The following is a 21,866-nucleotide window of genomic DNA, read 5'->3' as shown; positions in this document are numbered from 1 at the left end:
TACTTGGTGGCTGAAAGGAATATTGTTGTGTATATTCACTTGACTTGTTGAAATGGAACAAATGGTTTGTAATGGTCTTAAAATTATGGGATTTATTTTGTAGATTTTTGAACTTGTTGTAATGGTCCAGTCCTGGATTTGGATTTGTGGGATTTATTTTGTAGTTTTTTTTTTTTTTTTAATGTTTATCATGTTATCTACTGATCTTTTAGCTTAGCTACGCTTATGTTTTGTTTTAATTGAAAAATAGGGGCTGGATATATAATTGAAAAATGATGGATTTATTTTTTTATTTTTATAAGGGAAAACGTTGGATTTATGAATTTATGTTTGATTTGTTTTGGATTTCAAAATGTGGCCATGGTTTAGGGCTTAAACCATTTGTGTTTGATGTTTTGGTGGTGTGAAGGTTTGAAATATGGGTTTGAATTAAATTTTTTGGGTTTTAAATTTGTTGGGTTTGTGTTTTATTGATCTTGTTCTTACTGGGTTTTAAATTTGTTGTTCTTGCTGGGTTTGATTTTTATTTTTGTTTTTAATTTTTTTATTTAGTTAAAATTAATAAATTAATTTTTTTAATTTAAAAGCTGACGTGGAAAACCCTGTGTACATAGTGGCATTATTTTATTATTTTTAATTTTTTCCGTTTGCCAGCTGTGCAATTTCTGTCTCTGATGTAATGTCAGGGACTAAAACAAGACGCGTTTTTCCAAGATAAGAACTAAAATAGGCGGGAAAAAAAAGATAAGGACCAAAGTGAGAATCGCGTGAAAATGTAGGGACTAAAATGAATTTTTTGCCTTACAAATATTCAGAAATAAATACCTCACCTCTCCCCTTGGGGCTCAAATGGATACCCCCCCGACTCCCCGGTGTATGGGGAGGTACTATCCAACTACATTCACGCGGTGCTATTCTGTCTTGAATCACACAAGTTTTGACAAGTATGTCAACTAATTGATCATTATTTTGCTCATTCCTATGTAAAAGTGGGATGTGGCTTTTAGTGATAAATGATTTGTTTAACCAAAGGCCTAATGGCCTGCACAAACACGCGAAGTCCTACACATGAAAGTTTCAGTACCAGAATGGTATCATACAATCCTTTCCTGACATCTGCTATTTACAGAGGCTTTGTGATTTCAATAGCTTCACCTGCATTGGTTTATTACAGTAAATTTGACAGTTGCAATGACATTTACACTATATCATTGTCTGGTTCTGGTTTTGAATTTACAAAGTGTTTGACACCTGCATCAATACAGGATAATCAAGGTAATAATCTGTGTCACTGAATCTTCTCCATCAACTTGAACCCATAGGCCTCTAAGCAATCCAGTGCTGCAGTAAAGCAAAACATATATACTCAGTTGTTCAAAATGCTCAATGTACCCTGGTGACATTTAGCCACCACATACAAAATGATAATTTTTTGATAAGTTTCACCTAGCCTCATAAGGCAATGTCAGATTATACATGCACTAATTATCTCTGTAGTTAACCCGGTGGTAGCCAGGGAATTCAATTATCAGTCATTTTCATCTGTTGTACTAAAACCAGAACCAAACAAGTACATTGCAATTACCTGGCTCATATATTTCAGGTTCAATAGGCCTTAAGACACCTCTTGTCTTGATCTTGTTTTCTAGTAAGAGCTGCAACAACAGAGAGAGCTCAAAATTTTGATAAAGCACTAGCTCAAATCATGGTGTGAAGGACAGAGATATATGACAAGTACCAGAGCTCCAATGCCTGCTGGAATACCCACAGTGAGAGCCATGGCAGTGGTCATTTTCCCATTCTTTGTCCTCCCAAATTCCAATAAAGTGGCACTATGATTCTCACTTAGGCCATCTGGGAAATCTACCTCCACTTCATGATGCAAAAGCACCATATCCTAACCAAGTAACCATTAATCACATAAGCCACGTTAATTTATTATTTGGGCATAAAAATTATAACAAATGTAGTCAAGTAACAACAAAAGTGCACTTTGAAGAAGGCTGCTGTGGGTTTAATTCAGAGATATGAAATGTACCTGTTCTGTGCTGGAGTAGGCTAAACGTTCTTCCATGCGGAGACAAGTAACATCAAATGCACTCTGGCAGGAAGCAGGAATTTCTCCATCCTCGTGAAATCCCAAAAATCTAATTAATACGAAAAAGAAATTGTAGCCACTTAGTTTACATTTTCTAGTAAACTTGAGATAAAGAGAACTACAAAAATGAAAAAATAAAAATTTATTGAGGGCCTACATGATAGTTTTGGCTGCCTTTACTGCAGTTCCTTGCTCTTTGCAATGTCCAAGTGTGACAATCCTTTCAGTGATGTCCTTCTCCGCTATCAGAGGTCCATCCACGTCTTCACTTTTGAGAAGTTCTAACAAAAATGTTCTAAATGTCGGTTTCTTTCCATCCTTAAGAATTGGATGAGCTTCAGTATCAAAAAAACCAATTCTTGCAAGTGTTGCCATTATCTCACCAAATCCTGTACAAAACAAAATGTCTTAGTTCCATAAACAAATCTATTGAAGTTTATACGACCCTTTATTGAGACTTTCCTACACTAAATATTTGTCTCCATTTTCAACTATGGGGAAACCAAATAACATTATACTAGTAGACTATTTGAGGATTAGGATATTTAGATTAATCTTTATAAAATTTAAGTTTACAGAACTTAGATTATTCTCCTAATGAAACTAATTTTAGGCAATTAAGTTCTGATCATTGGCCTTAAGAATACTATAACCCAAAAGCCAAACACATGTCATGCCTTCATAGCGAAGGGTTCCACGGAAGATGGTTGATGCTTCATGTCCGATTCCGTACAATTCCCCATATACTAAGGAATTACGATTAGGAAGACACTCCAATGCAAAAGCTGGAAGATCAGGTATCCGAAGTCTCACAGCTGAATCGTAAAGACTATCCCCTGCAAGTTTGTATCAAAAAATGCAGCAGTGAATTCAGTGATAGAGAAAACGATAATTTTTCATATTCGTTACGACAGTTAATATACCCTACTAGCAGAAAAGCTAATCTATATCAGAATGCAGTTACACCAAATATAGAACTATTAAGTGAAGGTTGAACGAATGTCCATATTTCAAGTATTAAAAAGATCAAGTCATACATCTAATAAAAAATAGAAGAATGCATGTGAGACATGCATATAAAAAAATACCAAAAGAAACTAAAAAAGGACAGCAACATGATAACCCAGTGGTTAATCAGATTCACCACTTCTTTTTATCATTGACAGCTTACCATCAATATGTAAAGTTTCACCATGAGATCTATAGGTGGCAGGATTTCGCCCAGATCGAATAGCTCCTGCAGGACTCCAACTGAAATAGTTGATAAGACAATTAGCAACTGCTGTGAGGCTGAAGCTCAATGCAAACTTCAGATATAGATGCTTATGAGAGAACATAAAGAAATCTCTGCTGCTTAGGTGTCAGAAAATCCTATGACTTTCCCTTCATTTTGCAAGTTAAAGCGAAAAAGTGATGAACGAAAAATGATAACCGAAAGAATGGTAGAACAAAGAGAGAAGGCAGGTCAAATTTGCACGAAATTTCGTAAAAAGAGAAAGGAAGTGACCTAGGAAAAATTTGTCTGGTCTTAATATATCTTTTGAGTTTTCTTGAAAACACAAGAGGATATAATCATAACACTGCATCACTTGTGTGCATCATTTTACAATAGTGCCAAAAGTATGGGGCAGATCATACTTTACTTATTATGTCACCTATTCAATTTGTAGACAATAACCCATGTACTTAATGGTCTTCATATAGAAGAATATTATGGGTTTTCTTCTTATAAAATTACACTCTTTCATCATTGAATAACATATGCCAATGTGCCCACTATATGTCTTCAGAGTCTTAGAGAAGCGTCTAGGTAGTATGATAAAAAATAAATAAATATAAAAAAGAAAAGGAAAACCAAATTTTTTTTACTGTGGAAAAAAGTAAGACATGCACCCAAGACTGTTGATGTCCAACATGGACATATCTCCTCCATAGAAAAGTTCAATGTGATAGAACATTGGAGTCTACTATTACAGTAGGCATCTTCTTGAAAATTCTCTGTTTTTTGCTAAACCAGTCTCAACAGTAAACTAAACATGGGGAATCATTTTTTGCAACATGATAAAAGTACAAGCACAGTTATTGAGATCCTAAATGTTGCATAGTAGTTCATGTGTAGAATTACCCAGTATCAGTCCAAGTCCATGAAAAAGAAGGGTAGTTGGTGCGGACACCACATGATAGCACATCTGTAGAGATTATCTTTATCATTTATGTTATCTTTATTTGGGTTTATCTTTAGTATTGGATTAGTATTTGAGATTGTTAGGATTATCGTATTAGTATTTGAGATTGTTTAGGATTTGTTTAGGAGAGTTTATCTTTATCATTGTGATTCCTGGAAGCTATATATAAAGCTCCAGATGGTTCCTTTTGTATTTTACAAACTATTATTATTATTATTGAGATTATTTGCATTGATTTGTTTGGTGGTGATTCCAAACACCTTAGGGGGGAAGCCTAAGGTTCTACGGTAGGACTAATCTAGGTGGGAAGCCTAGGTTGTCCTGCATCAGTAGTTCACTTGTAACTTGAGGTACAAATAAATATACATCATTCCCAACGCATTTGTAAACTGATTTGTCTCTCTTATCTACACACAGTCAATAGTCTCAAAATATTATTTAACATATTTTACCAGGATAATTTTCAGTTATTAACTCAACATTCTAATCAGCTGTTCTGTTTCTACTCCCCTCCCTTCCCCACCACCCAAAAAAAAAAAACTTTTATGTTTGGTGAGTTTCAAGAAAGTCTTAGAAGATGAATGTTTCAAATCCAGGTCATTCCAACAAGTACCTGAATTTATATGCTAATGGGTTGTTTGCAGCAGCCGGGGATGGGAGCCCCCCACAGTAAGAAGTGAAAGACCTTATTATTCCCTTTCGAACACGAGCTTCATTAATCATCTTCATTGCCATCATATGATCTGGCATATCAACAACAAAAGTTACAGAAAAAGCAGGCCCAAGGACACCATCTCCCAAAGTTGGAATCAATCATATTGTAAAATTAAAAGGAAAAAAAAAGCGCAAAAGAAAACTTCTACAAAACTAAAAGGTTGTGGTGAAGTATATGGTAAAATTATATTTCAAGTATTAGGCTTTCATGGATCTCAGAGCTAGTCATTTATGGATTCATGAGCTATGCCAGGACAACTTTAAGTAACAAATCATTATGTATAAGGGTTTAATTTACCTATTCCAGGGTCCAGACCCATCTCACCCAGAATGGTAACACCAGCACTCTTTGCCTTTTCATTTAACATGGACATGGACTCATCGACGTAGCTAGCAGTAACAAGATGCTTTTTAAGCTGCATAAAGAGAAATTATCATCTCCTTAGCAAGAAAGAAAAAGTAATGGACAGCATTTAGTAAATGAGAAATCCAATTGTTACTTTCAACTCTGGTTGATCATAATATACCATAAAACAATCAACATATCTCTATTTGTCTCTTGTTTCAACCCGGATTTTTCAGTCTTTCTGGTTCTTAACCACATTATTTCTTCTTGGAAGGAAAATCATCTCTTCAGTTAAAGTCTAAGATCAAATCTCAAAACCCCTTTCCCCAGATTTAGTTAGTCCTTAACTAATTGGTACAGTTCCTCTGGTGCCTTCTACAGATTATTCATTGCACAGATTTTACAGTTAAAAAGCATATTTCACTTTCATAGATTAACTGGATTGCTAATTGTTGAGCTGATTCTGCATAAAAATAATTTATTCATATATTGTTTCTTCACAGGTGGTATAAACTTGTTACTGAAACACATATTGACTTGAGTTCAGAATTTATAAATCATAAATTCAGTTATTTGCTTGCTGAATTTTTACAAAGTTCACCATTATTGTGATCCTACACACACACACTCTCTCTCTCTCTCTCTCTCTCTCTCTCTCTCTCTCTCTCTTTGTGCTTACAAGTGGGGAAGTGGGGATTTGAACCTTGGTTCTCCCCATGGGAAGAACTGGGCAATGCCATGAGCCACAAGGCTCCTGGTGTGATCCCTCACCTGTTGAGCTTGGGCTAGAAGCAGATTTAATATTAGGTCACAACCAGCTGTGTTAACTCTTAACTGTGATACAGGATATGAAATTGAGACAGTTCCATATACCTCGATGCATGCATTTGCCACAATAATGTGACAACTAGCAGGAAGTAAACTTATGACCACTTCAACCTGCAAGAAACAACAGACATTGACAACGTAAGCCCATGAAATGTGATAATTATTCAGGAAAACGGAAGTAACTTATTCTAGAGAGAAAACAGTAGATATCTAAGTAGTGAAATTAGAATGATTTATGTCAACAACTGTCGCCGTGCATGCATGAGCCACCGCAGCTTCAATAATATCAAAGGCCTCATTTATCAAAGTTCATCCAGTAGTTGACTGATACATTGGCCAAATAACTATGTAAAATTACCATGGAAAAGAACCTACCTGTGAAACATACTTAAAAAGATTTTCATGATCCATCACATCAAGCTGAATGGCTGTTGCATTAGGAATTCCTTCAATGATCTGCATCCAATCCTTCACTATAAATATCAAATGGTTTATATGCAATGAAAATACACATAAATATGCATGTATATACACTCTATTGTATTAAGACAGTATTCATACATATATGCCAGTATTGCATTCATGCATATCAAACTGGAAAACTTTTCCCCCTTAATCAATAGCTGAAAAATTCATACTCTACAGAATTTGATGAAGCTAATATTTGCACAAAGGTAAAAGCTTTTTGGTCAGTGATACCTCTTCCGCATCCTTTAGGTAGAGAGATCCAACAATAACTTGAACATCATCCTGCTCTTCAGAATCATCTTCCAGGCATGCTTTATACCCTTGGTGAGATGAAAACCTTCCAGATGATGCTAATAGCTCGGCAGCTGGTTGGCAGACGCGCCCTGCCCCAAGAATAAGAACTGCAGTCTTCCTTTCTGAGTTATGTCCCTTCTTAATGTCACTCTCTTGGACTTTACCAACCTTCAGTGACATCTTATTTTTTTCTTGATTCCCAGATGTTTCATTTGGATTAGCTATAGAAGTTAAAGAGTCAATAATTTGATCCAGCACTACCCTATCATCAGCACCAACCTGTCCAATACAATAAACAATTCTATAAGAAGATATTTAATCTATGAATACTTTCTTGGATAGGAATCAAAAATAAAAAGGATTGATAAACTGAAGTAGGAAAGAGAAAGATGCATCTTTGAGTATAGATACTTAAGCTAAGTTGATCTATATAGAGAAAATTTAGTGGGTTCCTTTGATGCTTCCCTTTATATTCTTACATTCTGGAATAGGATAAGATTAAAAACCAGCCCACGAGGCTTTACTTCACTCATTTTAATTTTTAACTATGTTTATATTGGTGCTTGAATGATTTAACATATACATTCAAAGTTTTGCAAATGTTCAATACTATTAATAATTGATTTGTTTATTCTATCAAAGAAAAAGTAATTGATATAACTAGAAGTCCCAACGTAAAAGTGTGGTTAGTAAAAAAGTAGTAAAAGAAATCCATGGCACCAGTATTGCATAAAATCTGATGACCGGAAAGTAAACAATGTGGCCAATTTCCATTGTTTAGCCCTCTGTTTTGGCTTTTTTCCTCCCATTATAATTTTTGTTTTAAAAGAGTACTGTCAATTCTGGGATGTTTACCAGAAATATCAATTTCATAGATTTTCTCAAATTTTCCTTTTTTGATTATTCTAGCCTAATTTTGTGTACAACACAAACCAGGGTTTGTTCAAGCTTTACCATATAAATTTGCAACTGAAACAAAGTTTGGTATCAAGATGATTTTTACAATAAAATTACATTAAGGATTCAAGGTTTTCTCAAGCCAGTGGAGTTCTTGAAAATTCAAATAGATGTGTTCTATTTTCTGTGGCTATTATGCTGTTTCAGTTACAGTAGAAACTATGCTATAATTTTTCTATACATCAATAAGGTACCAAATCAAATGGCAGATATGAGCTATTGCTCAGCTTTAGCCTAGGATCTTTGAGTACAATGGTAAGAGGTATTCAAAGACAACCCACGCAAGACAATGTAAAACAAAGTCAGAAAGGAATTTGAAAACTTGCTAGATTCCATTAACAAAGCAACAATTTTGATCTTCCAAACTAAATGGGAATATGAAAAATCTACTTACTTCAAGTTCTGAGTATGACTTGACATTAACGCTCTGACCCACTTGACATTTAACTGAGTGGAAGGAGCCACCTGCAGCTTCAATAATATCTAAGGCCTCATTTATCAGAAATTGATCAAATAAGTGACCACTCAGAGATACCTGCCAGTTATGTTCAGAAATTTAGATGAGGAGATACTTTAACAACTGCAAAATAGAAAGAATAGCCAAAAAACATAAACTAAAACTGAAGAACCTACCAATATGCTGTACTTCTTCTTGTAAGAGTGGCTATTTGCTGTATCTTCTGATATTTCCCTGCAAAATCAAAAAAAGAGAATTCGTGAATATTTAGAAAAAGACAGAATCACAACTAAAATGGATGAGAAACATTTTACAGAATTATATGTCAAATCAATTGGTCTGGTCTGAATATGACTTGCACAAAAGACAAAAGCAAAATCTGCTTAAATACATACTAATCTGCTTTCGGAATCAAGAACGAGCAGGAGCAGAAGGAATTGTTCTTCTTCTTCAAGAGGATTTTGAACTTGAAAGAGTTAAGAGAGAGAAGCAGAAGGGTGTAGAATGGGTTGTGGATAGATCAAAAGATTTTATCTATTTGTTTGATTATTTTATTGGTTTTAAAAAAATTATTTTATTGGGATGTGTATTGCACTTTGCATACGTTGTAGATAGCTAATGTTTCACATCAACTCAATAATTAATGTAGTGGGTAATTAAGGGAAAAAATAAATAAATAAGAAAGAAAAAAGAAAGAATGAAAATTTATGGGTTTAAGCAAGTTAATATTTAGTTGTTTAACTTTATTTTGATATAAAAAAAAAAACTAAATACAGTTAATTAAGCATTTTTAATATTTATTTCATTAACTTGTATTATTATTTAACTAAAAAAAGTAATACATTTTTTTATGTTAAGATTTAAGACTAAAATAGTTTGTATTGTTTGATATTTAATTATTTACTTCCTTAAATTGATAATTTTATGTTATATAAGAATATATATATATATATATTTATTTATTTTAGGAACTCCGAAACACCTTGAAACAATACAACGAAATATTTAGTTATTTACTTCCTTAAATTTGGTATATGTTTATATAATGTGAAAAAGTATACTTAGCAATATATTAAAAATATAAATAAAAATATTTTTAAAAATTCTTTAATCGCCGCACCTTGCCGCACCCACACCTAATTTTTTCAAAAATTGCCAAGTTCCGCACCTACACCCAGAAACACACCCGTGCTTCATAGGACTTGATTCACAAGTTAGGGCGGACAACTATTGCATTTTATTATATTCTTATTAGGATATATCTGAAAATATTTTTTGCCCATTGAAGTGGAAGCACATAGAACTTTAGCTGTAGTTTAAAAGGGGAATTGCAATAAAAGGATTTTTAAAAAAATGGTTTATTCTTCTCTGTTAAAAGTTATTCAAACTCAGTCTTAAAAAATTATTGGAATATACAAGTAACATTTGTTTACATTTTGAAATGCTTGAAATTCCAATTTAAAGACAATGGTATCAACGTAATTAAAACTGAAATGAGAATGTTAAGATAAACAAGTGGAAATACAAAGAAAGATATGATTCAAAATAAGGAAATTTGTTTAAAGATAGGAGTTATTGATGAAATGAAGAGGAAGACTGGAAAGTTACTTGAGATGGTTTGGTTTGGTTATATTTAGCAGAGGGCGATTAATGCATCAAAGAGAAAGAGTGAGTTGATTCTAGTTGAAGGAAGGACAAATAGTGGAAGAAGACCAAATATAACATTAAAAATTAGTATACAAGGAATAGTCAATTGAAAAAGTAACAAATGGTACAACTTCGGATAGAATAGAATTGGAAAAAAATACATGTGTCTGACCTTGACTAGCCTATTGAGGATCCATACTAACCCCAAAACTTTGGGATTAAGGCTTTGTTTTTGTTGTATTTAATTTGTATCTTGAAAGGATAAAATTATATATACACCCACACACACACCATGTCTATTCCAATATTATTTAGGTGTATCAGGTCTACTACTAATAAGCTCAGTTTCCTACTCTCTCCATACATCCAAACCATACAGATCATGCTCAAAATTTATGCAAATGAAAGTCTCCTCTCAGATAGCCTATTGTTTTTAGCAAAAAATTGACAGCAAAGTTTTCCTAAGATTATTGAGATGGGGGAACCTTCAGAGCTGCAGTCAATATTCTAAGATCATGTTTTTGCAAAAACAAGTAGATAGCTAAATAATTTTAAAATAAAGGTAAACATTTGAGGCCTATTGGTCTAGGCTTTATATATATATATAAAATTATGACCTTAATATGAACTCAGTTCCCTACAAGTTAAAATTTTTAAGTTTTAGTCTTAGTCAAGGCTCTTGAGCTCTATAATCAGAGATTAAATTCTACAGAACCCCCCCCCCCCCCCCAATTATTTCCCATACGTAAACATATTACCAATGAAAAGGCTACAAATCGTAGATGGAAAGAAGCTTACTCTGAATCAGAGCTTCGCATACGTGGAATATATTCATACAAAGACGTAAGGGCTCCTCCATGAGCTATGCATGCTCTCCTTAAGTGTGCAGGTAAATTTGTAGTATCTGTTGCAGAAGCCAAAAGGCCAACAAATTGGGATAGTATGTCTCCAAAATGTTGAGAAGCCTTTCCACAGTTAAGTGGCATGTTAATTGAGACCATAAAAATTTAAATGTTGACATCATGATATTTCTGGAGATAATGCACAAAGGAAACGTTTATATATAATAGAGAAGAAATGTTTGGATCAGAGTATTTCACCTCTTTTGCAAACTCTGTAGGAAGAATGTCAACAGCTGAACATATCACACCATTACCATCCATGTCATGATGATATGAATCATTTAAAGGATCGTATCTGAGACCATGAATGAACATATCCTCAACACAGATAATAATCTTTTATCGTTGAATATTTGTAGTTAGAATTACAATTGAAGATGCCAAATTGATAGTCCAGCATGTGAAACAAAACTAAACATGAACAGGATGTCCATCATCAATCAGAAACAGGATCTGGAGTAATCTTAACAGTTCATTACATATAACTAACTTCTAAAAAAAACTTGTGCACAATGCACGGCATCCCATACTCTCAAATTTCCTCTCTTTTTAGGTGGGGAAGGTTTTCCTAATGTTATATTTATCAGAAAATCATAATTGATTTTAAAAAGCTTAAAAAGTTATGGGGGAAAAGGAATAAGTTGAATGAAAAATTGTAACAAATTCAATAATAACTATAGGCTGAAAGCAGCATTAGAAATCGTATGTAATAATTTCTTGCAAATGTCTTGATCTTCTACAGGATAAGTGTGTGGAGAATAGGATAAGGGTGTTCTGGAGCAATCACCTCTTCTTAGTAAAATGATGATTTACTTCCAATCTCCAACCAACAACATTTCCTTGTCTGCTGCCTCCTTTTCCTCCTACCCTCAAAACATATTAAGATCAAATCTACATATATTTACCTTATATCAGAGCCTGGAATTTGACATGCTTGGTAAATTGCAGCTAGGATACTAACAGACACTGTAACTGTGAGTTAACAACTATATTTTATAGTCTACAGATACTCCCCTGGTATTTTTTCAGAGATATTTTGGTTACAAAACTGGCAGTGATCTTATTTATATAATTTACCTTTTTTTTATGACCATTTAAGATTTTTTTATTGATTTGGACACTTCATAGAGAAACCCTCCCTTTTGAAAAATCAAATTCTTGCTTTTATGCAATAAACTGACGCAGCAGGAGTTATGATAGCTAGATGGTAGTCGACTATTTGTTAGTTTGTAGATTAGAACAAATCACGAAGGCTTACAAATGAATCATCATTCTTTGCCACTTAATAGCAACATTCTGCACTTGTTTCACCCATTTTCCAGACTGTTACCCTAGCGATAAGAGAAGGGAAGACAGCACAAGGAGACACCAATTCTAGTTTCATTCTTCCAGGGCATCTAAGCTACCGAAGCCTCTGAATTATGATCTTTTGGACTGTGTTCACTTTTTTTGCTTTACTTGTGTCTACATTGACTGTACCGCACAAATACTTACAAGTATACCAAATGGCATACAATGTCTAGAAGAAAAGAAAACACAGATAAAAATGCATGAAAGAGGAATTTTACTATAAAAGAAAAAACAAATACCTGAAAAAGGGTGAGTCAATTGATGTTGTTTGGTTAACAAACTCAATGGAACCCCCAATATCACAAGTTATGTCAGAGACTCCAACAAGTGGACATCCTTTCCTCATGAGATCTTGAATTTGCTTGGTACTCAACAACCGAGGAAATCTTTCCTCCCAATACATGCAGTTCACTACCAAAAGTATATTTGAAAGATAATTAACAACTTAATAGCAGCCAAAAATCCTGAATCATGTTTTAGCTAATAATAAGCAAAAACAATAGCATATAATTTGCACCAATATATTTGATAGGAAAGGGGACTACACACCAATTGCAGATGCATACGGAGCTACTTTTTCATGGAAAATAGGGTTGTAGTGTTCTGGATGTGCATAGTAGTCAGCCTGAAAAATAAGATCTTTTTTTGTAAGTGTCTAACTCTAATAAGATAAAATGTTAGAGTGAGTATATTATGTTTTAAGAGAGTCACAATCTCAATTATGTCAAGGACTAATAAGAAAAGTAGAATGGCTTTGGAAAATTCACTAACTATAATCCCCTATTCTTTGTTTTGTTTTTCTATTTTCCCTTCATTTATTCACATGGACATCAATGCTTTCACTTACAACCGAACATATATGACTTTCAAACCCTAAAAGAATCCAAAATGAAGACATTATAGCCATCAAACCTAAGTCAAATATATGATCTTTTGGCCTTGGTATAGGCATCAAGAAGCCTGTTTTCAATGTCATTGGACCAAAGAGTAGTTGTGGATGATAGAAAAGGTATCAAAGTAGAGAAAAATGAAATATGGATTGCAAAATAAGATAATCTAACTTGGTGGAAACAGACTTTATGCTAGTGATAGTGGAAACTTTATTCTTTCATGTCAAGACACGAGTACAGGAGAACTGCTATTAATTGGTATTTCTTCATGAGGATTTATATATGATGCTTTTGTCATCTTACCGCATATCCTAATGGTATCTTACTTTTCAGAGATCCTTTTGATGAAAGGCTTAAGCAACCAAAACTAATCTTAGGAATGAGGATCTAAAAGACTAGGAAATTTTTAATTCTCACCAGGTAGATAAATGGGACACAAAAAGTACACAAAGCCTTAGGGTCCTCATTAGTCACATCTACTTAGCATTACAATATTCCCTTCAAGAGAAAACACAGCAGTCCCAATTTTACAGCCAAACCGAATTTGATGCATATAACACTAGTAGAGTCAAAAAGGAAATATTACTTAAGGAGCTGACATAGAGTTTTAGATAGGATAGAATGGCAGAGAAAGCTAATACTGAAAAGTTTGATCAAAGTCTTTATTGATTCAGCCAATGTTCAAGATGCAAATTCATAACATTCAATCAAGAGTAAATAGCAGGCATAGAAGCTTGTAGGAAGTTAAAGAAGGTAGGTCCTCTTAAAAATATCCCAAAATTCAGGAAAGATATGTAATCCACAATGATAAGCTTGCGCTCCAAGATTAAGTACAGCGAGGTAAGATAGTTCTCTCTGCAACATGTCCTAAAGAAATTAGTTGCATTTCTCAAGATAATCTACTTCAAAAAGAATGCTTCAAACATGAGGCCAAAGTCTTTGATTGAAAACAAGTTTGAGCTGTGATAGACATAGCTAGATTAATAGCCACTTCAGGCAAAGAGGAACCATTCGAGAACAAGTAAAAAAATTTCACAAGAACCATGACAGCTTTATATAGGGATAATTAAAGCAAAGTTTCTATTTAATGAATAATATTATATTGAATAATGAAAGTTATCTCCTTGAATCGCTAAATATCCCTTTCCATTATTCCAACCAAATTCATTATATATTATATTGAATAATGAAAGTTATCTCCTTGAATCGCTAAATATCCCTTTCCATTATTCCAACCAAATTCATTATAAAGAATGGGGGGGGAAGTAAGTGAACCTAACCTATTGAATCATGACTATATCCACCATTCTGACATTAAAATTTAATAATTCAATAAACATGAAATGTAATAGTCAGTGGATCTTTTTCTTCAATTTTTTTTTTTTTTTTTTAATTTAATAGTTGGATGAGGGAGGATTTGAACCCTTAATGTCTTGGAGACATTGAGAGGTTCCAGGTGCCAACCAATACATGACTCTCGGTTTTTTTATTTTTTATTTATTTATAATTTCAATTCATATATATATATATATATATATATATACATATATATATATATATATATTCTTTTGGCTCTGCAATTTGTTGATATTACTGATTAAATACTCTTATCATAGATGGGTTATAGAAATAAACTGATATTTCCTTCTTTTACAGAGAAAGGCTTATTCCAAGTCACAACGAGCCATTTTAAATTAAATCTATTTTTTTTAAATCTAATAAAAATGATGCTCCATTGCTTTTCCAGACTAGCTTGCCTTCTTCTCAAAATTATTATATGAAGTTACAGTAGGATAGAGAAAACTTTTGGTGACTATTATTACTAAAATGTGTATCTATCATTAGTTTCACCAGCACATTAAAAACTCTTCCATGTAGATCTTGTTGTGCTCTCATTGTGCAAAAAATAATTTACATTGGGTTTTAATTTGTTACTGCACTTGTTTTGGTATTATCTGATATGTGCAAAGATGAGATAAGTGTAGTAGCTTCATATCTATTTGTCATGCAACAATGTGATCATGTCATTGAATTTTCATACATGAGGTGGATAGATAAAAAGATTAGACTGGTGAATAAGAAATCAGATTGAAGAAAGCCCTCCCCAGTGCCCCTCCAAAAAAAAAAGTCTGTAACTCACTTTGTCAAACACTTTTGTAGCATCTCTATGTTCAACCATGTCTTGACAAGTTACAACAGAACCATATACTTGGAAAACTCTCTTTGACGTCCGTGCAGGTTGATTGGGATCCCTACCCTGATCAAAGAAAATTTTCAATATTTTTTATGCTTAAAAATAAGTGTCAGAATGAATTGATCAAATTAAATAGACAGCCAAGATTAAAATTCAGAATAAAAATGAATTTCAAATTAAAATTTGCACCAAGGTTAGTGTGGAGGGTGTTGGAGGCCCAAGACTTTGTGCCACCCCAATCAAAACAAACTAGTTAGAAATAAAGTCTTCTCTGTCTTCTTTTTCTTACTGGCGATTTTCGGGATTTCAGATAAGAATATTTATTGATATTTATAATTAATATCCAAATTATTACCCGTATTCTTCATACCCTACAGAAGGTTTCATGAAACATGCACCTTTAATTACTCCTCTTCATTTGGACTGATTTCTTCAATTTCCAACTAAAACAAAAAACAATAATCAACTTGTGACAGTTGACCTTTGATGGTTACTGCAACTTCCAGAAAACAAATATGGTAACTGCTAGCTCATACATTTAGGACATCATGCCAAAGCCCTCCCAAGCCTTGCAAAGTAGTTGTCAAGATGAAGCAGAAATGTGAAGATGCTTTCATTTGATGTTGAAAATTTTTATATAAACCATCCATGTCCTTCTTCTCTCTTTTTTGTTATATGTTCTACTATCTATAAACATGGAAGTTTCTACTTTGTATATAGTTAGATTCAATGTAGTCTAAATCAATAATTAGACGAATAACAAATTCCAGCATTTAAACATAATATCATGCTAGTTTACTGATTACTTAGTACAACTTTCTGGACTCATTTTAATGACTATATATATACAGGTAGACAATATGTTTGAAGTGCAGATGCCTTGTCTGCAGACCTTAGGAATAGAGAAATCAAAGGAGAAGTTTGTCAACCAGAATCTGAAAGATAATATTTCAGAAAGTTCATAAGAAAACGATACAGAGGATATTGTTTCCTTTACTGGTGATAGACTTGTACACAATTCCTACATTTAATCTCTCGAAAACCCCGCTTGACCTTCATTGTGGCCAGTGCTTGGACCACACCTCGTTCTGGGATCAGGGAAGAAAAAGAAACAGCTAAAGCTAAACATGGAATCCAGTCAACTCTCTGATCCTATACCTTGAGGAAACAAGGTTTGGATGCATTATTTACTTCAGTATAGGGTCAACATAAAGAGGTGAGTCGGGAGCAATTGGGATTCACATTGTAAAGTTTCATGAAATGAACCGTGGGCTTATGCAGTCCTGCCTATGCTGCACAATTAGATGAACATTTTTAACAACAAATATGATACTGGAAACTTACCACCCCAAATAGCTCTGGAAGTTGACTTGGTTCCACAAAAGTGTGAGGAAGAAGCTTAAATATCTCTTGTGCGCCCAGAGAAACTACAAAAGAAAATATGTAATAGATAATTAAAAGTGTGATGTAAAAATCAAATATAATAGAGTTTTACAAATATAATCACTTACAAGAGTTGGTAACATAAATAGGAATAAAAAGTATTTCAACATATCATATGAATACAAAAACCAAAATCTGTTGATATTTGTATTTAAAAGTTATAATCAATAGTACTAAGGAGAACTTTACATATCATCATGCAAACTAAGTGTATACCCCGCAATCCATTTCAATGATAGAGAAACTTCTAATTTTCAATAAAAACAGCATGGATTCACCAAAAAGGAGAGCCACTTGTAATGTTCATAGTACCATTTCCTGAGCCAGTGAATATAAAGACCAACGGACAGATTCCTGGCGGCAGTCCATGAGTTGCTATTTCTTCACCAATTGAAATTACAGCAGCCTTGGCAGCAGCCAAGGAAGGATACATGTAAGATGCACCCAGTGAGAGGAAAGGTGTTGAATATCCCAGGCTTAGATATCCTGTTGAAAGAAAGTTTTGGTCAAAATTCAACATAAACTAAATGAGATCATATAAATAAATTTAGAGCATGTGCTAGCTGTTTCTAAGGTCGGACATATATGACATGGGAAATTTCAAATTATAGCCCATAGCCTTCTTTCTTCAATTAAAACGGACCTAGGCATTCTCAAAACAACAGAAATTTCCAACACTGCAACATTTGGAAAAGGTAATGAAAACATACTCTGTCCCAAACCATGTAGGAAGTCAATTAATCCAGCTCTGCCAGCATACTTTCCAAATGCAAGCAACCTTTTCCCGTGATCCCCAACAATAAGCTCGTAATCATATAATGACACCCTTTCATTTAGTATCTACATAACATGTGAGTGTGTAAAAAGAGAGTCAGTATAATCAATTGTCACCTTTCCTAGACAAGATGGTATATGGTGTAACCACCATCTCACATCAATATGAACCATGTGAGAGGGTGATTATATATACCCAATACACATTAGATTTTCTCCTCTGGATTCCGCAAAAGTGAGAGTTTTGTACGGCAGATTCTACCTTTACAAATAGATATTCATAGGAGTATCTCCTCTAGATTCCACAAAAGTGACAGTTTTGTTTACATATAGATATTCATAAGAGTTTTGTACAGTAGATTTCACCTTTTACAAATAGATATTCAAAGGAGACTCTCCTCTAGATTCCGCAAAAGTAAGAGTTATGAAAAGTAGATTTTTTTTATAATATTCACAGGAGATACCTTATCTAGTAAAGGCATGTTTTCTTTCTGGACCTTGTGTGTATGAGAGAAGAAGGCATAAGCTCTATCAGGAAGAATCATCTCCAACTACACCAAACAATAATCCAAACTTGCAAAATTCAGATAAAAACTAACATAATTATACATTAGCCAAATGGGTTTTTGTTTTTGTTTTTGTTTTTTTTTTTTCTTCAGAAACAAACAGTTACCTGAGGTTGTTTAACACCAACGACAAGACCGCATTGTGACAAGTCATCTGAAATTTGACACCCAACATCCTCGTACTGGGAATCGTGATAGATGCGCTTTGTTGATGGCTGCACAATAATGCGAGCAACCCCAGTTGCTGTACCTCCTCCTCCTCCACTGTGTAAAAGTCGAGCACAGTGTGATGGGGTCAGTGGTGTCCTTCTTTCCCATTTGTTGCAAGTCTCAGATAAAATCCCAATAACTCCATTCCCAAGCATGGTTGTTGCTTATGCTTTTGTCTCCTTTTGTTTTGTGTGTTGTGTGTTGTTGTTGTTATTTTGTGATCATAAGAATTGAATTTGAATTCAATCCAATTGAGAACAACGAAATCAAAGAAAGTGAGAAAAGTTTGCGTGAATTTTGAAGAATTTCTTGGACTGAGGTGATGGAAAGAGAATAGTGTGGTTGGACGCTCTTTTCGCTTTCTGCAAATGGTAGTTTTAAAATGTTGGTTTGTTTTGTTCTATTTTGTTTTTATGGTGTGTGCGAATGAGGTAGAAAAACAGAGGATGAAATGTACATGTAGAAACAAACTAAGGCTGGATTGTATTTTTTGAAAACGTGTCGGGAAAAAAATATATAAAAATATATGTAATGTTATTTAAAAACTGAAAAGTGTTACTTAAATTATCATATCAAATGGCCCTCAGGTCTAACTTCAGAATAGTTTATTTTGGGTCGGTTTCAGTTTATTTTGTTGAAACTGAAAATTTTTTACTAAAAGTATTGTAAATAAAAATAAAAGTTAGCTGAAATAGTACAGTAAAACCTATGAATAATACCAAAAAGTGCAGTGAGGTCCAGAAATAATAGCAAAAATAAATTAAATAGTAAAATAAGCTAGCTTTTTAATTTGGAATCAAACACACACTTAACTGAAATTGAAAACTTTTTTACTGAAATTAAATAAAAAAAATTAAAAATTAGCTAAATAGTACACTAACATACATAAATAGCATCAAACTCCTAAACAGTATCCCACAAATAACATTAAAAAATACAATTGGACCATAAACAGTATTAAAAAGAAGTTAAAAATTAAATAAATCTAAGGAAATGAGCTCCTTCAAAACACATCATATAAGACGAGGGTCTTATAAGCAAGTTTATAACAGGAAGATTTGGGTCACAATCATTAGCGTCAGCATCATCATTGTAACGTAAGACCATTGGGAAAAGAAGGGAAAAAAGTTAAAATAAATGACATCCTGATTGGGTAGTTTTGGTAGGTATACGTAGATAAGGATTCTGTCAATAAGTGACTTGTGAGTTGTCTAGATTAAGACATAATAATCTTTCACAAAAAAAAGAAAAGAAAAAAAAGACTAAGGCATAATAAATTTTTTTTTTTTTTTGATGAAGACATAATAAATATTAGGCAGTGCATATCCACATAAGTGAAAATAACACTAAAATTGTACTTATAATTTCCTAAATTAAATTTTGGATATTAATGTTAGGGATAAGTTTTGCTATATAAGTGCCTAAGGGTTATGTGTAATGCACATGATCACTTGTATTTATTACACATTAGTGTGTAATAAGTTTAACCATAAATATTTAGAGTAAAGCCTAGTGGCTTCAGTTCAAAAAAAAATTGCACAAAAAGAGTGTGTTTACAATTATATACATCAACTAATATAAAGTAAACATTGTCCATATTTATTTATAAGTTGTATAGATTTTATAGAATAGTCATATTATTCCACTCTTTTTGCCTATGAAGCATCCCCTAAACTTTGGGGACAAATATTATAAAAATTTTGGTGCAAAAAATATGTGTTTACAATTGTATATAACAACCAATATGAAATAAACATCATTCATATTTATTTATAAGCAGTATAAAAACAGTCAAATTATTCCTCACTCTTCTTATGAAACATCCTCTAAGTTTTGCGGACAAATATTATAAATGGATTGAAAAGACTTTTAAATTTACTTTACATACTTCAATTTATTGAAATCAAATATCCAAAAGGAACAAAAAAAGTGTTAATAATTCATTAAATTTGTACGAACAACTTTATTTGGATAGTGTGTAATTTTAAAACACCCTTAACAAAGGTCAAAAAGGCAAAGAGCTTATTAGATAATGTCATTAACTTATTATATATTACTATAATGTAGAGATTGCACCGTGAATCATAATTCAACATAAAAGTAGTCATTCATTTCACGTTTCTAACAAGATCTTATCATATCATTATGATAAGACCATATCATATCATTATTATCATATGACGTCTTTTTCAATATATATATATATATATATATATATATATAGAGAGAGAGAGAGAGGTCTAGTAAATATGTGCCCTTAGGACATATTAACCATCCATTTTTAAAAAAAATTATGAAAAATTGAAAAAGCTGTCAATACAATAAATTACTTTTTCTTTTTCTATAAAAAATTTTCTAAAATAGATTACTAATATATACTTTAAGAGGACATGTTAGTAAATTCCTCTATATATATATATATATATATATATATATATATATATAAATATATCATACGACGTAATCCCCAAATCAATCTACTTCCCTAAATAATCCATTTATATCTTCCCGGACCTTGTGGATAAACCAGAATGAAGTGAGTAGTTTTAAGATTATAAATTATTTCACAAAAATTCTACTATAATTTTGACTCAACTAACTATAAATGGTTGTTTATTAGATTATCACTTACATAAACTTACTTGTTTTTAACATTCATACTCTATTACATCACAATTATCTATACTACTATTTAAGGGGCTTCCCCTATTTGGATTCCTATTTTTTTAGTTCAAAAATGCCCCTACAGTCTTATGTTTAAATAGAGACAAAACTAAAGGATGATCCGATAAAAACTCATTTTTTTAGTTCAAAGATGCCCCTACAGTCTTATGTTTAAGTAGAGACAAAACTAAAGGACAATCCGGTAAAAATGCAACTTTAACTCCTATTAAAATATTGCCTAAAAAATAGGACCACTCTCCTATTAATTTTTAAATTGATTTATTTACTTATAAATTAGATTTTTAAAATAAAAATCATATATATATAAAATAATTAAATACAATTTTTTTTCTACAAAATAGGACCACTAAAAAAGAAAAGTCTCATCACACGCGCTTCGCTCATGTGATGAGACTAGTATTAATAAAACTCGTTCTAGGAGTACTAATTTGTAGTCCAGTAGTAGATATTTTCTTTCTTCACGGACAAAAAAACTAATTTGCTTTGCTGTCACCGTCCAAATGCATGGAGTACACGTATATTCCGCATTAAAATCCCAAACCCTATGTAATTCCGTATCCAACCACCCAAGCTTTTTTGATTTTGGGAAATTATACGTGTCAATCAATATGTCACGCTAACACTCACACATTCCACTCGTTCCGATCCGTTCTTTGTGCGATGTTGTTTGATTTATTTTTATTTTTTTTTAAGAACAAAAATATTTTCCTTACCTCCAAAAAAAAAAGTTACAATCACCGTATTTTTACAGTATTTTTATAACAAATCACAAATGATTAATTTTTTTTTTAACTTATGACGTCCGCTTTTGATAATAACTTTTTATTATTAAACCAAGACACTAATCAGTTTTTTGC

General features: G+C 32.7%; 1 protein-coding gene across 2 annotated transcripts; it reads right to left on the bottom strand.

Moving 5' to 3' along the window:
• Window positions 1-1,001: 1,001 nt before the first annotated feature.
• LOC142643050 (alpha-aminoadipic semialdehyde synthase) lies at window positions 1,002-18,708 on the bottom strand. 2 transcript variants are annotated; one of them, XM_075817581.1, is made up of 24 exons: window positions 18,222-18,708; window positions 18,013-18,099; window positions 17,485-17,614; window positions 17,087-17,260; window positions 16,676-16,758; window positions 15,278-15,394; window positions 12,797-12,872; window positions 12,487-12,658; window positions 11,096-11,192; window positions 10,794-10,960; window positions 8,525-8,582; window positions 8,286-8,426; window positions 6,872-7,213; window positions 6,548-6,628; window positions 6,218-6,283; window positions 5,297-5,414; window positions 4,898-5,027; window positions 3,270-3,349; window positions 2,776-2,934; window positions 2,256-2,487; window positions 2,039-2,147; window positions 1,739-1,897; window positions 1,586-1,655; window positions 1,002-1,341 (listed from the first exon to the last, which is right to left on the bottom strand). In XM_075817581.1, exons 1-24 carry the CDS (start codon window positions 18,477-18,479, stop codon window positions 1,289-1,291), a joined length of 3,159 nt encoding a protein of 1,052 aa, XP_075673696.1. In that variant the 5' UTR covers window positions 18,480-18,708; the 3' UTR covers window positions 1,002-1,288. The 2 variants fall into 2 exon arrangements, with proteins under 2 accessions (XP_075673696.1, XP_075673697.1); XM_075817582.1 differs by lacking the exons at window positions 10,794-10,960; window positions 11,096-11,192; window positions 12,487-12,658; ... (5 more) ...; window positions 18,013-18,099; window positions 18,222-18,708 and adding an exon at window positions 8,744-8,896.
• Window positions 18,709-21,866: the final 3,158 nt, after the last annotated feature.

Source organism: Castanea sativa, chromosome 7 (assembly GCF_040712315.1).
Source record: "Castanea sativa cultivar Marrone di Chiusa Pesio chromosome 7, ASM4071231v1".
Taxonomy (NCBI): domain Eukaryota; kingdom Viridiplantae; phylum Streptophyta; class Magnoliopsida; order Fagales; family Fagaceae; genus Castanea; species Castanea sativa.
The sequence above is the reverse complement of the archived record's forward strand: the minus strand, read 5'-3'. Positions and strand labels throughout refer to the sequence as shown.

What these genes read in the sequence shown, in the direction of transcription:
- LOC142643050 (XM_075817581.1), bottom strand. Translation starts at nt 18,479, where the DNA reads ATGCTTGGGAATGGAGTTATTGGGATTTTATCTGAGACTTGCAACAAA. An exon ending in AGAAGAAGTACAGCATATTG is followed by an intron (nt 8,427 to 8,524) that starts GTAGGTTCTTCA and finishes CATAACTGGCAG; the next exon opens with GTATCTCTGAGTGGTCACTT. An exon ending in ACCTAAAGGATGCGGAAGAG is followed by an intron (nt 6,629 to 6,871) that starts GTATCACTGACC and finishes GATTGGATGCAG; the next exon opens with ATCATTGAAGGAATTCCTAA.